This window comes from Balaenoptera physalus, assembly GCF_965194825.1.
Source record: "Balaenoptera physalus genome assembly, chromosome: 16".
NCBI classification, from domain to species: Eukaryota; Metazoa; Chordata; class Mammalia; order Artiodactyla; family Balaenopteridae; genus Balaenoptera; species Balaenoptera physalus.
In genome coordinates, this window is record NC_138898.1 from 63245115 (window position 1) to 63261029 (window position 15915).

Consider the following 15915-nt stretch of genomic DNA (forward strand, 5'->3'; position numbering starts at 1 on the left):
TGGTCTGCTAAGTGTGTGATAACATGGTGTATAAAAAAAAGTACATACCTTAATTAAAAATACTTTATTGCTAAAACATGCTAACTATCATCTGACAACACAGGGTTGCCATGGACTTTCAATTTGTAAAAAAAAATTCAGTATTTGTGAAGCAGTAAAACAAAGTGCAATAAAATGAAGTGTGCCTGTGTGCACATACAGGCTCTAAACATTTATCATGAATTTAGTGAGAGCTGGTAAAGGACCACCGTAACTTTCAGTATTTGGAAAACTTGTAGATCTGTCTTCAGTTTCCAGATGATTCGTTTTAAGATACTGCATTGTGATGGTTTTGTCTACCTCTTTTCTTAAGGCATAATATAGCCTTAGGCAAGGCTCATCATTTGTCAGCAACAGTGGATTAATCCATATGCCAAGCGGGCTTAGTAGTTTCTGACTTTTTGGCCTCCACATCACATCTCTCCAGACCCAGTGAGTGGCGGTTTGCCCTTGTACTCTGGCTGATGAAGAGATCCTTCCTGGAGGAGGAAAGGCGTCGGCCCCGCCCTTTTCTCATTCACTTGCACTGTTATTCATTGTTTGTACTCTCCTTAAACTGCTGGTGAGCTAGATACATATATGCACGGGAATCTTTTTCTTTGTAAGAAGCTTTTTAAGCCACTGCCCATTATTGTCAGTGTTCGTTGAGATAAAACCAGGTCATGTAATCTGGAAGTGTACCTCGCCGGGATCAGATGATGCCACGCAGCTGCAACACGGTGGACGTGCCCAGACAAGGGTGGCACCACCGTGGGCCCCACGCGCCGGGGCAGAAATCCCAGTCTCCCCTTAGCCCGGCCCAAACCACACTTGGCCTTGCAGTGAGGATAGGAGTCCTCGGCAGTCATCTTTGAAGCTCTTTCCAGTATAACTGCTCTTACTTTATTCCCCCGCCCCCAGAAAGCTTCTGGATTGCAAAGACAGGGAGACATATAGGTAGGCATCTTCCCAGAGGATTTTTCTTTCTCACTGACAAAAGGAGAACTGCAGTTGAATTGCAGCTCCCTTCTCCCAACCCAGATTTTTCTCTCTTGTATCCTACAAGGTTTGCACCCTAAGTACAGTATCTCACAAGCTTATGGATATTCTCAAGGGTTGCTATTTCTGTGGTTATTGCATGGTTCTCACACCACACAAGAACTTTCAAGTTTACCTGTGGTTCTGATCACTGGAAAAACATATAGAGGACCTATGGCTTTTCCCACCCCCAACTGTGTGTGTGTGGCCGGGGGGCGGGTTGGGGAGGGCGCGTAGGAGACAGGCCAGCTCTAACAGCCCTGACTCGCTCAGCCAAGTCTCTCCTGCCCTCCCCCGCTGCGGTCCTATCCAGGGTGGTCATAATGACCGTGTGCATCAACTCATTTTGTCTTCCTGTTGCACAGACGTGGGCTCTCATCCCAGTCTTGCAGTGAAACAAAGAGAGGCTCCAAGAGGTACGGCTGAGATTGGCCCCTGGTCTGTGTGTCTCAGAGCCAATTCCTCCCCGCCACCCTGTTCTGGGAGGGACCTCCGGGGCAGAGTCATCAGGGCTGCAGGAACTCCACAACCCCAAAGGCGCGCCTCAAAAACAAATGGAACAAGCTGTATAATTTTAGAGTTAAGCATATTTAATCATACTCTTCCTTTCAGAGGTGTGGAGCCTCTTAGCTTTAACATGACAACTTAACTGAGATTCTTATTTTCTCCAACCATTCTCAGCAAGCAGATGACATTAAATACTTGAAACATTAACCCTTTTTATATTTTAATTATATATGAAGTTATTTTTGTTGTTTTTAATTAACTGCCTTGACACTAGAAATCTAACTACACATGCTTGAAAAAAAGGAGAAAAGCGTTGAGGTGCAATTTGATATTTGGGCTTTCATTTGGGTGTGTGTGTTCTTATTCACGTGTGTATTTCACTTCCTGGTGATTTACGAGAACTAGCTAATAAGAAACAGATGGCCCCAAAAGCCTCGAACTGGAGTTTATAATACTTTGTTGTTTATGGGAAAAAAAATGTGCATAATCTTCTCTTTCCTTCCTTTCTTCTTAGGGAGAAGAGATCTTTTTGGACATGTTTGAAGATGAGTACAGGAGCATGACGGTGAGTGAGGGGCCAGACGCGCTTGTGGGTATGCAAAGCTTGTCCTGCCGAACCAGGGGAGAATTCGTCTCATTCGGAGCTTTCCGTCGGAATGGCAGAGACTGGTGGGGAAGTGCGTTGAAAACAGTGCCTTTTGATCCCCACCAGTGAAATTTCAGATGACATTCACTCCCCCTAAGTTAGGCTGAGTCATAAGTTGGTTCAGAAAGATTCACTTTGATATGAATAGTATTTGATTGAGGACTTAGTCCGTGTCAGGTGTGTACAGCATGTCATACATGTGAAATCTCTTAATCCCCACATCAGCCTGATGGGAGTCACTGCTATCATTATCCTGCTTTTGCCGATAAGGAAATAAGAGAGAGCTTGAGGGAGGTGCCCACATGTGCCCAGCCATCGAGGAGCAGAGCCGTCACCTCCCAGTGTCCTGCCTTGCTCTGCATATTGTGCTGCCTCCTTCTTCTCTGTGCCACCAGAATGTTCCCGCACCTGGCTTTTCCTTGAACCTGCAGTGCCAGCCCGGGGTCTTCCCTGTCTTGCAGAAGATTGCAGGTTGCTCTGTTTTGTTCATTTGCCTCTGCGTCCCCATAAGCACCTGCCCCTTAGTTGACACTCAGTAACTAGATGATAAATCGCCCTTTTCATGGACAAAAGAGTGAAGTGATTCGGGAACTTTACAATAAACCCAAGGGTTTAAAATGTCAGAAAGAAAAAGACAGCGTGTGCTGTGTAGCTCCCTGGGTCCCTGGCTCGTCTCTGGGCTTCTGGATGGCTGGGCCCTCACCACATCCTCGCTCACAGCACATCTGAGGCCTCGCGGAGCCTTTTCAAGGGAAAAGTGTAAATTGGTATAATTCACCTCCAGAAATGCCCCAGCAGTGACCAGGCCTCCTCTCGGTGCTATGTGAGCTGCCCGTGTGCGCCTCACACCTTTGATGGCCACACCCCGTTATCCCCTCGACCCCCCCCCCCCCCAAAGAGTGTCTCAGTCTTCTACTCTTTGGACCATGAATTGGAGTGGAGTGGAGTCAGTGGTCAGCTGCCGTCTTATGTTATGCCCGTGACGTCCCCTTCCACAATGTAATTCTCCAGAAGTTTGGCTTCTTGTTTGGAAACGTAAGGCTCGTGTGTCACTTGACAACACAGAAAAGCTTGGGCTCCTAAACCCCTGCACAGTTTCTGCTTTTGCTACTTACTAACTGGAACCCTGGGCGGGTTGCTTACTTCTGAGCCTGGATTTTTCCATCTGTAAAATGGGGCCCAGACCACACAGCTTTCCAGGCTGGTTGTGAAATACCTAAGGGCTGCTTCCTATAGAGGTTCAGCACACAGATATTCGGTTCCCCTCCCTCCTGCCCTAGGGAGCTTCCTGGGTTTTGTTTGTTTGTCTCAGTGACACATTTATTGCATGTTTTGCACAAAGCCTGGCACTCTAGGGAAGTAACAGCTGACATATACCCAGCCCCCGTATCTGAGTCGTTAGCTCAGACTTAAGGAAACCAGCACTAAGCTCAGCGAAGTTGGGACAGGCTCTCGGGTGCTGCCAAAGCCAGGCCTTCACTTCTGACCCTTCACTGTTTTTCCTGTCACCTCTTGCTTCATGCAGAGGCATAATGGGCAGGAGTCCTAGAGGGGGCTTGTTGGGAGGTGGTTGAGAGCGGAGGGGTGGAGGGAAGAAAGTTACGAGGGAGCCGAAGGCAGGCCAGGAAGGCCCTGCGGGAAGGCTGGTACCCCAGGCGCCCCGGGTGGGCGACAGGGCTCTTCCACCCCCACTCTGGCGTAAAGGAATAGCGACGGTGGACCTCAGGCCTTTGGAGGAAGGCTTCACAGGTCCAAAAGAAGGTAGGCAGCGCGTGCGAAGGGGCTCCCTGTTCACCAGGTCTCTGGACGGCCGGACCCTCTCCACAGCTCTGCCTTGTTTAGTCAGCTTTATGTTACAGGAGGGAAAAGAAAGTGTGATATGATTGAAGCCCACTTTCTAAAAAAAGGAGGCACGAAAAAGCTTATGATGCTTAAAGGAGTAAAATTAATTCTATAGACTATTTACCTTTGTGAAATGTCATTCCTTTATGATGCCAGGTAAATGAAGTGTCAGTGTCCAACAACACGTGCACATTAAGGGGTCAGTACTGTTGCAACAAAGTTCCAGGAGGGGAGGTGATGTTAGCATGTGTCTTGGTAATCGGAGAAGACTTCCTGGAGGCGGTGTGGAAGGAGGCAGACAGCTCTGCCCTGGCTGGCCCAGTGGCTGTGGGCACGCGCCCTCCCTCCGAGCTCAGCGATCCCCTCTGTAGTATGGGACAGCCCCGGCACCCGCACAGTAGGAGGTGAGCCCTGCAGGGGCCTGGCGAGTAGTAGGTGCTTAATAAGTGACTTGGTTCTGTTATTCCAGGTTAGAAGCCAGGGAGGCGAGGAAGGAAGGGGGAATGCGGGTTGTGTTGTGGAAATCATAGTGGGTCTGGAGCCGGGCAGGCCTGGGTCCGTGTCATGGTTCTGCCACCAGCCGGCTGAGTGTGCCCACATCCATTCCTCGGCTTCCCTGAGCCTCCGTTTTCTCTGTAAGTTCGGCAGCCTCCCTGTTGGGGTTGTTGGGAGGCTTGGACGGGGCCTACGTGCAAAGCCGCTAGTTCTCTGCCTGCCCCGCAGTCAGGTCCCCTTAAACGGGAGCCACGTCGCTACATCTGCTGTCATCGTATTGGAAGTGCCAGCGAAGGAGGCGGGCAGCAGTCAGGCTTCCGCACACAGGGCAGACCACCCTAAAGGGACCACCGTAAAGGGCTGGCCTCCTTACTGAGGCCCCTCTCCCTGCTCGGGAGGGGGACAAGAGGGTGAGAAAGAAGAGCTTTTCACAGCAGGGAGGCAGCTTCTCCAGAGTGTGTGAGCTGTCACTGCAGATGAGGGGACATCTGCAACTTCGAAAACAACAAGGCACATCTCTCACATCTGGCTGCCTCGAGGCTTCACTCGGTCTGAATCGAGGTTGATGTGCTCTTTAATATGTGCAGATGGAGGTGAGAGGCCAGTGTCACCTGCCCCCGCCCCTTCCTCCCTTCAGTGAGCTTCCCTCCGATGTCTGTCTTCTAGATGAAGCCCATGAATGTGGAATATCTCATGATGGACGCCTCCATCCTGCTGCCGCCAACGGGCACGCCGCTGACGGGCATTGACTTTGTGAAGCGGCTGCCGTGTGGTGACGTGGAGAAGACCCGGCGGGTGAGTGGGCGCTGGACGCAGCCTCTCCTGGGCTGCTGCCCGCCAGGAGCACCTCCAGGGCGGGGGGCAGAGGGTTTCCGACCACATCCAGACCTGCCTTCCAACACGCCTTCAGAAGAGCCAGAGCTCCTCCCTCGCACCGCGCCACCAGGCCTAACTTCCCCAGGCGCGCTGCGCTTTGTTAAAGCAGAGATTGAAATTCCATCGTATCTGGCCCCGGATGCCGGATGTCGGATGTTGGTGGCAGGCAGGCTGCCTTCGCTGGCGCGGAGCCGGTCCCAACCCCAGAGCTCTGAGAGAGGAAGCGGGGCCGGGCTTCTGCGAAGGAGCATGGGGGGGTGAGCAGTCGACATAGTGCAGGTGAGGCTGCTGTGAAATCAGCCCCGAGAGGCCGGGTCCCCCAGAGATGGCGTGGTGTTAAGGTATCTGAGGGATCTTGGGGGCGAGGCACACGCAAATGCAATTGTGATTCTCGCTGGCCTGCAGGAGAGGTGTGTGAAGAGATTAGTTCTCAGAACCCAGCTGCAGTGTGCGCTTCCGTTATCAGCACTTTTTTTCTGAAGCAATCTCCCAGGGCTGTTCAGGGTATTTTATCTCCCTGGTAAGATCAGTTTCTTTCTTAGAAAGCACCATAACCTTTTCCTAGAAAATCGTTCCCTGGAGATGGGGCGGTTAGTGGATAAATTAGAGGAATTCATTGCACTCGGCTCCCGTTATCAGGCCGCATCTTCCTTTGAGTTAATCCAAGTGTAACCAGAGTGGCAGAAGTGTTTTAACCTTTAGATTTTGAGGGGCGGGATTGACTTGCTGGATCCGCCTAAAGCAAGAGGATTCCATGGCCTTCCTGCTGGCGATTTTGCCTCAGATGCCTGGCCGGGTGGGGGTGGGGCACAGAGGAAGTTGGACCCGTGTCTGCAGTCAATCCACATTCCCCGCTGTCTGACCAAACCCACAGCCCTCACCGCAGGACCCACCCTCTCTCCGGGCCAGTGACGCCTTCCTTCCTTGTGCTTCCAGCCAGGGCTATGGGCCCCGTGGCCGGGCACACGATTGTTTGCGGGTGGCAGTGTTTGCACTGGGCATCCTTGGCACCGGCTTTTACGGGGGGGGATTGGTTCTGACAAATGCATGTCATGTCTGCGCTCCTTCGTGGAGTGGACATGCTCACCCTTAACCTTCGGTTGGCCTAGGAGATGCTCCCGAGCAGGGTAATGGCAACACACCCGGTCAAGCTATTGTGTCCCCAGGCCAGAGAGGACCCGTCCCCAGGTCCTCCTTGGACCCTGAGCCGGAAGGTCCAGAAGGTTGTGAACGTTGAGAGCTGCTGCTCTGGGTTGCATCCTGCCTGCTTTTCGGTCCACAGTGCGTCAGGTTTCCTTAACTGTCATATGAGCTCATAGCCTGTGTGATAAAACAGATCATTCATATCAGTTCTTTATATGAATTTCCTCACGTAATTCTACAGCCACCCTAGAAGGTTGGCGCTAGTATTATCCCCGTCTTGCAGAGGGATAAACTGAGGCACGAAGAGGTCAAGTGATTTGCTCAAGGTCCCCCAGCTAATAAGTAGCAGAGCCAGAATTCAACCCAGGCAGTGTGGCCATTCTGACCCCCTGCCTGCCACTGCCGCCTTCACCGTGTTTATTAGCCCCACTCCTCAAGGTGGGAAGAGGCAGCGCCAGTCCATGGGCCAAGGCCGTTTCTAAAGGAACGTGGGGTCAGGTCCCTCATCCTACCCGGGGAAGGAGGTGGAGCAGCACAGAGGGCTGGTCCTTGAGCCGAGACTGTGGGGAAGGGCTGGGCAGCTGGGGGAGGCAAAGGCCCAGAAAGACGTGGCACATTCACACAGGCTATGAGCTCATGTGACGTGGCACCACTGACGGAAGAGGGGACCGTGGCTGGAGCCCACCGTGAGGGAGGCTACGTGGGAAGTGATGGGGCTGGGAGGAGCTGAAGGAGGCCGTTCCCAGAGGCCTTGGAGCCCAGCGAGGACCTTGGCCTTGTTGGCTGGTTCCTGGCATCATGTCCTGCTGGCTTGGGGCACACGATCTTGACCCACAGGAGAAATTCAGGGGTGAGGCGTATGGCAGAGGGAAGGTTGCTTGGGCTTTGGGGTTCCTGCTCCCTTCTGAGCCACTGTCTCCTCACCCAGAAAGCAGCAGTGCCTGCCCTGCCAGGGTCCTCAGGAGGGCTCAGCAATAAGGCAGAAACACAAAGGCCAGTAGGTGCCTGAGGTTGCGGTTCTTCCTCCCTTGCCCTCACATCTCTCTTAGTTCAAGTTCCCAGGACTGTGCTGCCCGCCTCCCTTGCCCCAGATGGGCTGCACGGCCCAAACTGCTAACTGAAGCACAGGCAGAGCCCCTGGGACGTCTGGGCTTCCCTGGGGTCGCTTGTTTGGCCTTCGTCTGTCCGGTGAGTTTATAAAAGCAACTCTCAAGTCCCAGCATCCGTGGGTTTAGAGCCAGGGAGAAGGTGGCAGGATGAGATAAAAGGGGGCTGGCCACCTCAAAGCAGAGCCATCCACCTGAGAGAAGCTTCCCTTTGTGACTTCCAGGATCCATTTCTGAAGGGGAATTTTGACCCCTCGCCCCAGTCCAGTTCCTGATGCAAGGCAGCTGTCTGGAATCCTCCAGAAGCTTAGCTCCTCGGCCCATTTCAAGCATCAGAACACAGCAGTGTGCTTTGAATTTGAGCTAAAGGAAGTGTATGGTTTAGCAAGCAATTGAGGGCTTATGTGGTTTGTTTCATGTTCTTTGCTTGTATCCAGAGAACGTTCCATCTCGTCCTGTTGGATTCAAAGGTTTTCCTTCCCTTTTTTTTTTTTTTTTTCCCTTCTGCCGAGTATAGACTTTTCTAACTTTTAGAAGGCTGACCCTTTTCAGAAATCCCACCCTTTATTTTCCTTAAGGACTTGTCAAAGTAGCTCAAACCACCCTTACTGGTAAATCATTCCTTCGTACGTTTGTCAAAGAGCCGCTGGACTCCTGAGGGTGCAGCAGTGAGCAGGGCATGCGGCCCCACCTCGGGGCCTCTCATCGTATGGAGAGAGGCAAAGTTTATGAACAAGTGTGATACCAGGCTGCAGTGAGGGCTCTGAAGCAAAGAGGGGGCACTGCTTTGGACAGAGTGATCAGGGGAAGCTGCTCGGCCAAGGTGATATCTGAGCAGAGACCTAAAGAGTGAGAAGGAGCCAGCCAGGCAAAGATGTAAAGGAGGCACTTTCCAGACAAAGGGAGCAGTAAGTGCAAAGGCTGCGAGATGCAAAAGAGTAAGGCGTGTCCAAGGAGCGGGGTGACTGGAGCGGAGCGAGGGAAGGGGTTAGGAGAGGAGGGTCAGAGCCTTGCAGACCACGGGGAGACATCTGGCAATAAAGTCATGTTTTCCCTCTTGCCTTTTGCAAGTTACACCATTTATCCTATCATTTGACATGTTTATCAAGCATTTTCTAGGCACTGTGCTAGATGCAAGAATAGACAGAAAACAAATAATACAAAATAAGACCAAAATAGCAAGGGTGCCACTGAGCCATCCCATCTAAGAAGGGAAATTCATGTTGAAATGAGGTCACAGGAACTACTGGCATCTGATGAGGACATGCATGCATAACCTTGGACTTGAGCTGGACCCACCCCACATGGAAGGGCAGTTGAGAGAAGCAGTTAAGAAAGAACACAGGCTCACAGACCAATCAAGGTTCAATCAATCCCAACTTTAGCTGTGTGACCTTGAGCAAGTTACTTAACCTCCCTGAGCCTCAGGTTCCTCATGTGTCCTGCCTCTCAGGTCTTGCCCAGAGTAAATGGGAGAGAGCAGCTGTGAGGTGCCTGAAGAGTGGTAGAGCATTCTAGCATCTTGAGTGGGAAAGAAACAGTCTTTAATGATCTAAACCTACTGAAGCTTAATGCTAGAGAAAATAGAGTTAGGGAGAGGACTTTCTGGTGAATACCCAAAACTGAATTTAAGCCACTAGCCATCTTTTTTTTTTTTTTTTTTTTTAACATCTTTATTGGAGTATAATTGCTTTGCAATGGTATGTTAGTTTTTGCTGTATAACAAAGTGAATCAGCTATACATATACATATATCCTCATATCTCCTCCCTCTTGCGTCTGCCTCCCACCTTCCCTATCCCACCCCTCTAGGTAGTCACAAAGCACCGAGCTGATCTCCCTGTGCTATGCAGCTGCTTCCCACTAGCTATCTATTTTACATTTGGTAGCCATCTTTATGGAGTAACCATGGAAGCCATTATGAAATAAAGATATTTGCATGAAGTTTTATTTGTCCCTCCGTTCGTTCTGTGTCCCTGTTCCCTCGTAAAACCACAAACAGTTTTTGTGTTTATCGCTATTGACATTGAGGAAATAGGCTATTTTGCTTTTACTCTTTGGATGTATATATCATGCATTAAAGAAAATACAATAACATCTCATGAAGTTTCGAAAGTAGGGGGAAAGAATTTCCTGTGATTTCATCACCCTAAACAAACAATACATTTTGTGTGTCTCCTCCCATTTTTGTTTGCAAACACATCTTTTCATGGTTGCGTGGGGCATGGACCCATGGACTTGCATTCATCCTTGCTGCTTTTCTCTCTCCATTGTAGAGCAAGAAGTTTTTTATACTGTGATACAGTTTTAATAAGCCTAATTTCTTACTGCTGCATAAAAAGTTTATCTGGTGACTTTTGCCATAATTTACTCAGGCATTTTCCTGCTGGTGGACATTTTGGTTGCTCCCAGTATTACATTATTTTCAACTAAACTGTAATGAGCAGCTTCACAAATACAGTGTTTCCTTTCTTTTGGCTTATTTCTTTAGGATAAGTTCCCAGAAGTGGAATTTCTGGTTCAAAGGGTATGAACATTTTTTTGTGTGACTCTCTACGTATTGCCAAATTGCTTTCCCAAAGGGCTATGCCCGCTTTAAACTGCTTCAGCACTCTTTTAAGAATGACTGACTTCCACGGCCTTAGTGGGCTCCTAACCTGAGTGACGGTCGCCTGAACTCATCAGCTTGCACACGCGGCAAGGGCAGCGGAAGAGAGGGCTCGGACCAGGCGTTGCTCCAGGGCTCAAGGTGTCCCCTCCACTATCTCCCACCCTGTGATTGTGGTGGTGGGCACTGCATTTCCAGAGCTCCAGCCCAGGCTCGGGGGATCCACGTGACTCGCCTGACCCCAGGATGAACCAAGTTCTGTCTGACTTGGAAGCCATCCCCCACCCCACTCATGGGGCTCTCCTTGCCAGGGCTTACTCCCAGCTGCGTGGAAGCAAACCGGAAAAGTCTCTTCTTTATATTTGAGCTTGGTCAGCCATCACGCCTTTCCAAATCTAATCTCTTCTTCCAGAATCAGTCTTCGTATCGTTCTATGAAAACACCTCAAAGAATAAGGATGCCTTTTTCCTTTTCAGTAGTACTTTTAAACTTGCACATTTATTTATTAGCAAAGTCAAGAAAAACACTCAATAAAAGCCTGGGCCCTAATCCTTCAGTCTTTTGAAGGCAAAGGCATGTGGTTGGAAGAACACAGACTTTGGAGTCTGGTTATTAGTTGAATCACCTTGGGCAGGCTGCCTAACGTCTCTAGGCTTTGGTTTCCTGTCTATAAAATGGGAACCATTCAGGGTTGTTAAAAGGCTCGAACGAGGTGACACAGTACAACCCTCACCTGTACCTGGCAGGCCATGGGTAAACAGAGGGAGCGGTTATTGTTTTAGAGGGCAGTGGGATGATCTGATGACCCTTATCCTGGTATCTCACCTTTCTTTTGTGGATTCTCCGAGTTGTGGGGCTGGTCACCATGCCTGCCAAACCCCATAGACGCCCATGGGAGCCCAAGTGGAGTACTTGGCCCTGTGGGAACCTGCCCTCACATTCATGGGTGTGGGCTTCTCACATGCTCTTCCTTCTCTTAGGAGTTGGGGCAGGACGCAGGAAAAGTATTATTGGGGGTATTTATTTTGTTTTATATTTTTAATTATTTTATTATTGTTATTATTTTGTATTCCTGGAAATATCTTCCATTTTGTTACTAGAAGAGCAAAAGCAGATGTTTTATCAAAAAGGTCTACCTTAGGAGCCCAATTCCAGGCTCCTTTAATCTTGGAAGGTTTCTGGTTTTCAGAGTGATCGGGCTGTAGGAAGCCACACACGTTTCTCCTTTCTCATCCCCCAGCTTTGGTCCTGCTTGATTTCTTTGCCTTCAGAACTCCGAGAGGAATGGGTTTTTGACACAGAAAAACCCTTCTTCTGTTTTATTTCCTTTTTCTGTTTTATTTTCCCTCATCTCCGAGGTCAGGACTCCTTACTTGAGAGCTCAAACAGCCAAATAGTTTAAGTGACCACCCACATCTTGGGCTTTCTGCACTTGGGCTGGGTTTGAATTCTCTTGTGTATATGCCTAAGTGACACAAGTATCAAACATTCCTGGTTTCAGCCCCCACCTCACCTCTCTCAAGTGTGAACTTGATTGCCCTGCCCCTCTCAGCTCCATTCCTTCCTGCTTAAAATCTTTACATTGCAATAAGGTGCCTATGGTGCTTGGCACGCAATTGGTGCTTAATAAAGAAAACCTGTGTTGCTGGGTTTATAGTGAAACTACAACTCTTTTTCTTCTGATTATTACAGATGTCTTTATGAAGACTGCACTTTAAAACGTTAAAAAACAATCCGATCAATGCCACCACCACCACCATCATTATCATATAAAAGCTTATCTTTTCTCTAGTGCTTCTGGTTGACAGAGGAATACCTGACCTCAGAATAGGTCCAGGAGATAGGACTGTTCTTCCAGTTTTCTGCATTAGGAAATTAAGTAATTGGCCCAAGGTCTCCTGCCAGTTCTGGGCCAAGGCAGGATTAGGGTTTAGAGGTGCCCACGGGCACCCTGGTTGTCTGGGTCATCGGGAGCCAGTGCAAGCCTGGCTCTTTGCAGGCAGTCATCTGTCCCCCCCGCCTCTTGCTTTGGGAGGCACCTTGTCGTATAAAGGGCAGCCTCCCGTCTCAGTGACCCAGGCCTACAGCCTCAGAACTTGGAAACAAGAGGACCCAAAAGCGGCCGCGTGGCTCACCAGTGGCGACAGTGGTTTGTCCCCGTGGCCTCCCCGTGCCCAGATGTTGAGTGGCGGGAGTAAGGGGCGGCTGCCCCTTTACGGACCCCGTGCTGGCTGCTGCCCCGCCAGGGTCATCTCAGAATCTCCCAGCAGCCCTGTGCGGTAGAGACTCCGCCCCCATTTCACGCAGGAGGGAATGGAAGCTCGTGGGGGTCAGGGGCCTTCCTTGCCCAGCGTGGTGGAGCTGAGAGTCCAACGCAGACCTGTATGTCTGACTCAGGAGCCGTTTCCCTCGGGCAGGCCCACCAGCTACGAGTCAGGGCAAGTGGCCCAGAGGCCACCTCCCCTGGGGCTGCGCCTCCCCTTCCTGGCCTCTTGTTGGTGGGCAAGTCAGCCCCAATCTAGGACTCAAGGGGAGGGTACCTCCAGAGCAGGCTAACGCCAGGGTGAAGGCTGCTTTCTGCACAATCTTGTCTGGTTTCCAAGGCCTGGGATTCTGCTTTGTTTCTGCTCTCTGGAAATGCCTGCTCACACTGGAGTCCGCCAGGACTCCTCCTCGATGGGCCAGGAATCCCTGTGCTGATGGGGGCCACCTCTGTCCCCAGAAAGCTGGCTGGGGAAGTCTGAGGGGCTCTCGGGGCACTGACATCACTGCACACTTGCCAGGTGCCAGGTCCTCTGCCCTGTCAGTGGCACAGCCCCTGTTGTAAGGCCAAGGGGCCGAGGCTCCCGGGTTAAGGGCTGCCTGGTCTGGCCGGTGCTGAACCCCACCAGCATCTCACCTTCTGTCTCCCTCACCCCCACATTCAGTAGGTGGGTCCTTGAAACACTCATGGTTTGGATTTCCAAATTCCGTGCTGGTTTAGTTCGAAGAGGCCTGGTTCTTGCCCTCCGTAGATGTGAGCCGGGGGCAGGTCACTTGGCCTCCTTGGGTCTCAGTGCCTCATCTGCGAAGCGGGGCTGCCTGCTGAGCAGGGGTGCCATGAAGGTCACATGACACTAGAGGAAAGGTCCTGGCGAGTGACAGGTGCTCAGTGAGGTGAAGTGGCCCAAACCTGAACCTGTGGATAATTGAAAACAGGGTGCATCCTGGATTGTTTTTTATCTTGGCTCTGAAAGCACCAGAACCATGACTGAGAGAGGGGGGCTTTATTTTGTTTGTTGTAAATCAAGAGTCACTGTGTGATTTCTCCGTATGGAGCATCTCACCAAAATGACTTCCGTTTCCATCTTCTCTGCTCTCCAAACTGTTGGTCCAGGCCATCCGGGTGTTCTTCATGCTCCGTTCCCTGTCACTGCAACTGCGAGGGCAGCCCGAGACCCAGCTGCCACTGACGCGGGAGGAAGACCTGATCAAAACGGATGACGTCCTTGATCTGAGTGAGTTGGTCACCCCAAGTCACGGCGGGGGGAACACCACCAGGCTGGCTCACGCGTCGCTCGGAGGGTCATGTGCGACCTGCATGTTGTACTGGGATTGATTCGTGACCGTGAGCTAACAGTGTGTGCTTGTCACACGAAACTCTCGAAGAAAGGGCCCTAGATTCTGGGCACCTTGAAGTCAGTCTGTGGGCCCTGCTTTCTGGAGACCAGTGGGCGCTGTGCGGGGGTTTTGCTGAAAGATCTGTGCATGGTGATTGGGGTCTCAAGCGGGGGTGGGCACAGCTCCAGGATCCCTACCCTCCGTATAGTCATAGCAGCACCAGTCTGATTGGTTTTGTGTATTAAAGGTTGTCTGTATGATTTTAATGAGGATTCTAAAGGATTCTGCTGCTAAAACAAAGAAAACTTTCAAAAATGCAAATCACCAGCATTTAGGTAAAGATGATGGCTTTGGAAGCCAGAGAACCATGTGCTTAGCCTGCAACCCTGGGCTTCTTATTTAACCACGCAGTGCCTCAGTGCTCTACTCTGCGGTGTGAGGCTGAGATTTAAAGGAGACAGTGGGTATAAAGCCTGGTCATGTTCCCGTAACCCTTCTCATATTCATATAACTCTCTTTTTCCTCTGTTTGCTGTGGGGCACATGCACACTGATGGGCAAGATAGTTTTTTGTTTCTTAAAGACATTATGATATTTTAGGACTCTTTGGTTATAAGAGACAGAAAACCCAACTTAGACTAGCCTAAGGAAAAAGAAAGGGGAATTCGCTGATAACCACTGTAAAACCAGAAGTAGTCTGCCTTCAGGCATGGCTAGATCTAGGTACTCAAGCAATGTCATCAGGAAGCTGCCACCCTCCATCTCTCAGCTCTGCTTTCCTTTGTTCTGGCTTCATCCTCCAGAGGGCTCTCACCAAGTAGTGACAAGATGACCAAGATCTGCTGAACTGGTTAAGCAGCGCTGACAGAAACAGAGCTTCTCTTTCCCTATAACTTTTATAGAAGTTGGCTAGGCCAAGGTCACATGCTCAGCTGTGGTGCTGGGAGGTGGGACCTGTTCCTTTTGAACCCCATCACCTGGGGGTGAGGAAGGAGGGGGCCCTCAAAGGAAAATCACAAAGAAGAGATGGGAGCTGGAGAGGCAGGAGCAGCAGATGGCCGCTCTGTAGTGTACGGTGATGAGAGGGCCCTTGTTTTAAATCAGCGTTAATGAAATATAGTTTACATCCAATAAAATTCACCAAGTTTTAGTGTACAATTGAATGAGTTTTAACAAAACTCATTCAATTGTGTGACCAGCAATTATGATATAGACCACTGAGGGCTGGCTTTTGAGCCAGGTACCCTTGCCCTGCTCTGTATTCCCTCGAGCAAATGATTGAAACCACCACAACTTCTGTTTCCTCACCTGTAAAATGAGGATGATCTTCCTTACATTACGGGGCTGTTTTGAGACTTGAGTGAACTGTAATATGAAACAGAATATGACCGAGCATAGTGCCTCGCATATGCTCAGGAAACCGGAGTATTACCCAATAATCAAATGTGGTGGTGCCTATGAAGAGCAGGGCACGCTGCCTGACACATGGAAGGTTCTCGGTAAATGATTATTATGGGTTTTACCTGATGTCCAACTCCTTATTCTTGCCTCCTCTTGGTTTTTGCTCTTTTTTCCTTCTCTCTCGGAAGAACAAGGAAGCTGCGTCCCCTCTGTGCTCTATGCCCATCTTCTTTGGCCCTTTTCCCCCTTGAGAAATGGTCACAGGGGTTTCTGTAAAGGTTTAAATTGATGGAATTGGCTGGAGAGACCCATAAACCCATCTTTCTCTGATTGGATTCAAGGAAAGAGAGAGAAAGAGTGTGCTTTAAAGGGGGCCACTCCATCAAGGCAGCAAGAATGTTTGCATCCGTGAAATGGAATTAAATTTTATGCTGGGAATTCATATTCCCTCCCTCCTCCCGCTAGGAATGGCCTGCTGAAACAAAGGTTAAAAGTATTTCACTTATCAATTTTAATTGATTAGATTGCTAGTTGAGATCACTTAACTGAGCCTTTTTGGGTAGTTGACCATTAAGAAAGTAATGGCTGTCTGTCTTTACCCAGCCTGATTGCAAATTATGTCTTTGCTAAAGAGGGT

The 15915-nt window shown here is 50.1% G+C and overlaps 1 protein-coding gene across 8 annotated transcripts in view; it reads left to right on the forward strand.

Annotated features, from left to right (window-relative positions):
• CLEC16A (C-type lectin domain containing 16A) overlaps positions 1–15915 on the forward strand; it is a 240330-nt gene that overhangs the window by 90472 nt on the left and 133943 nt on the right. For all 8 annotated transcript variants that reach the window (XM_082429632.1, XM_082429633.1, XM_082429630.1 and 5 more), the window contains exons 16-18: positions 2078–2128; positions 5213–5341; positions 13655–13775. In XM_082429632.1, the coding sequence (XP_082285758.1) occupies positions 2078–2128; positions 5213–5341; positions 13655–13775 (301 nt within the window). The remainder of the gene's footprint in view (positions 1–2077; positions 2129–5212; positions 5342–13654; positions 13776–15915) is intronic.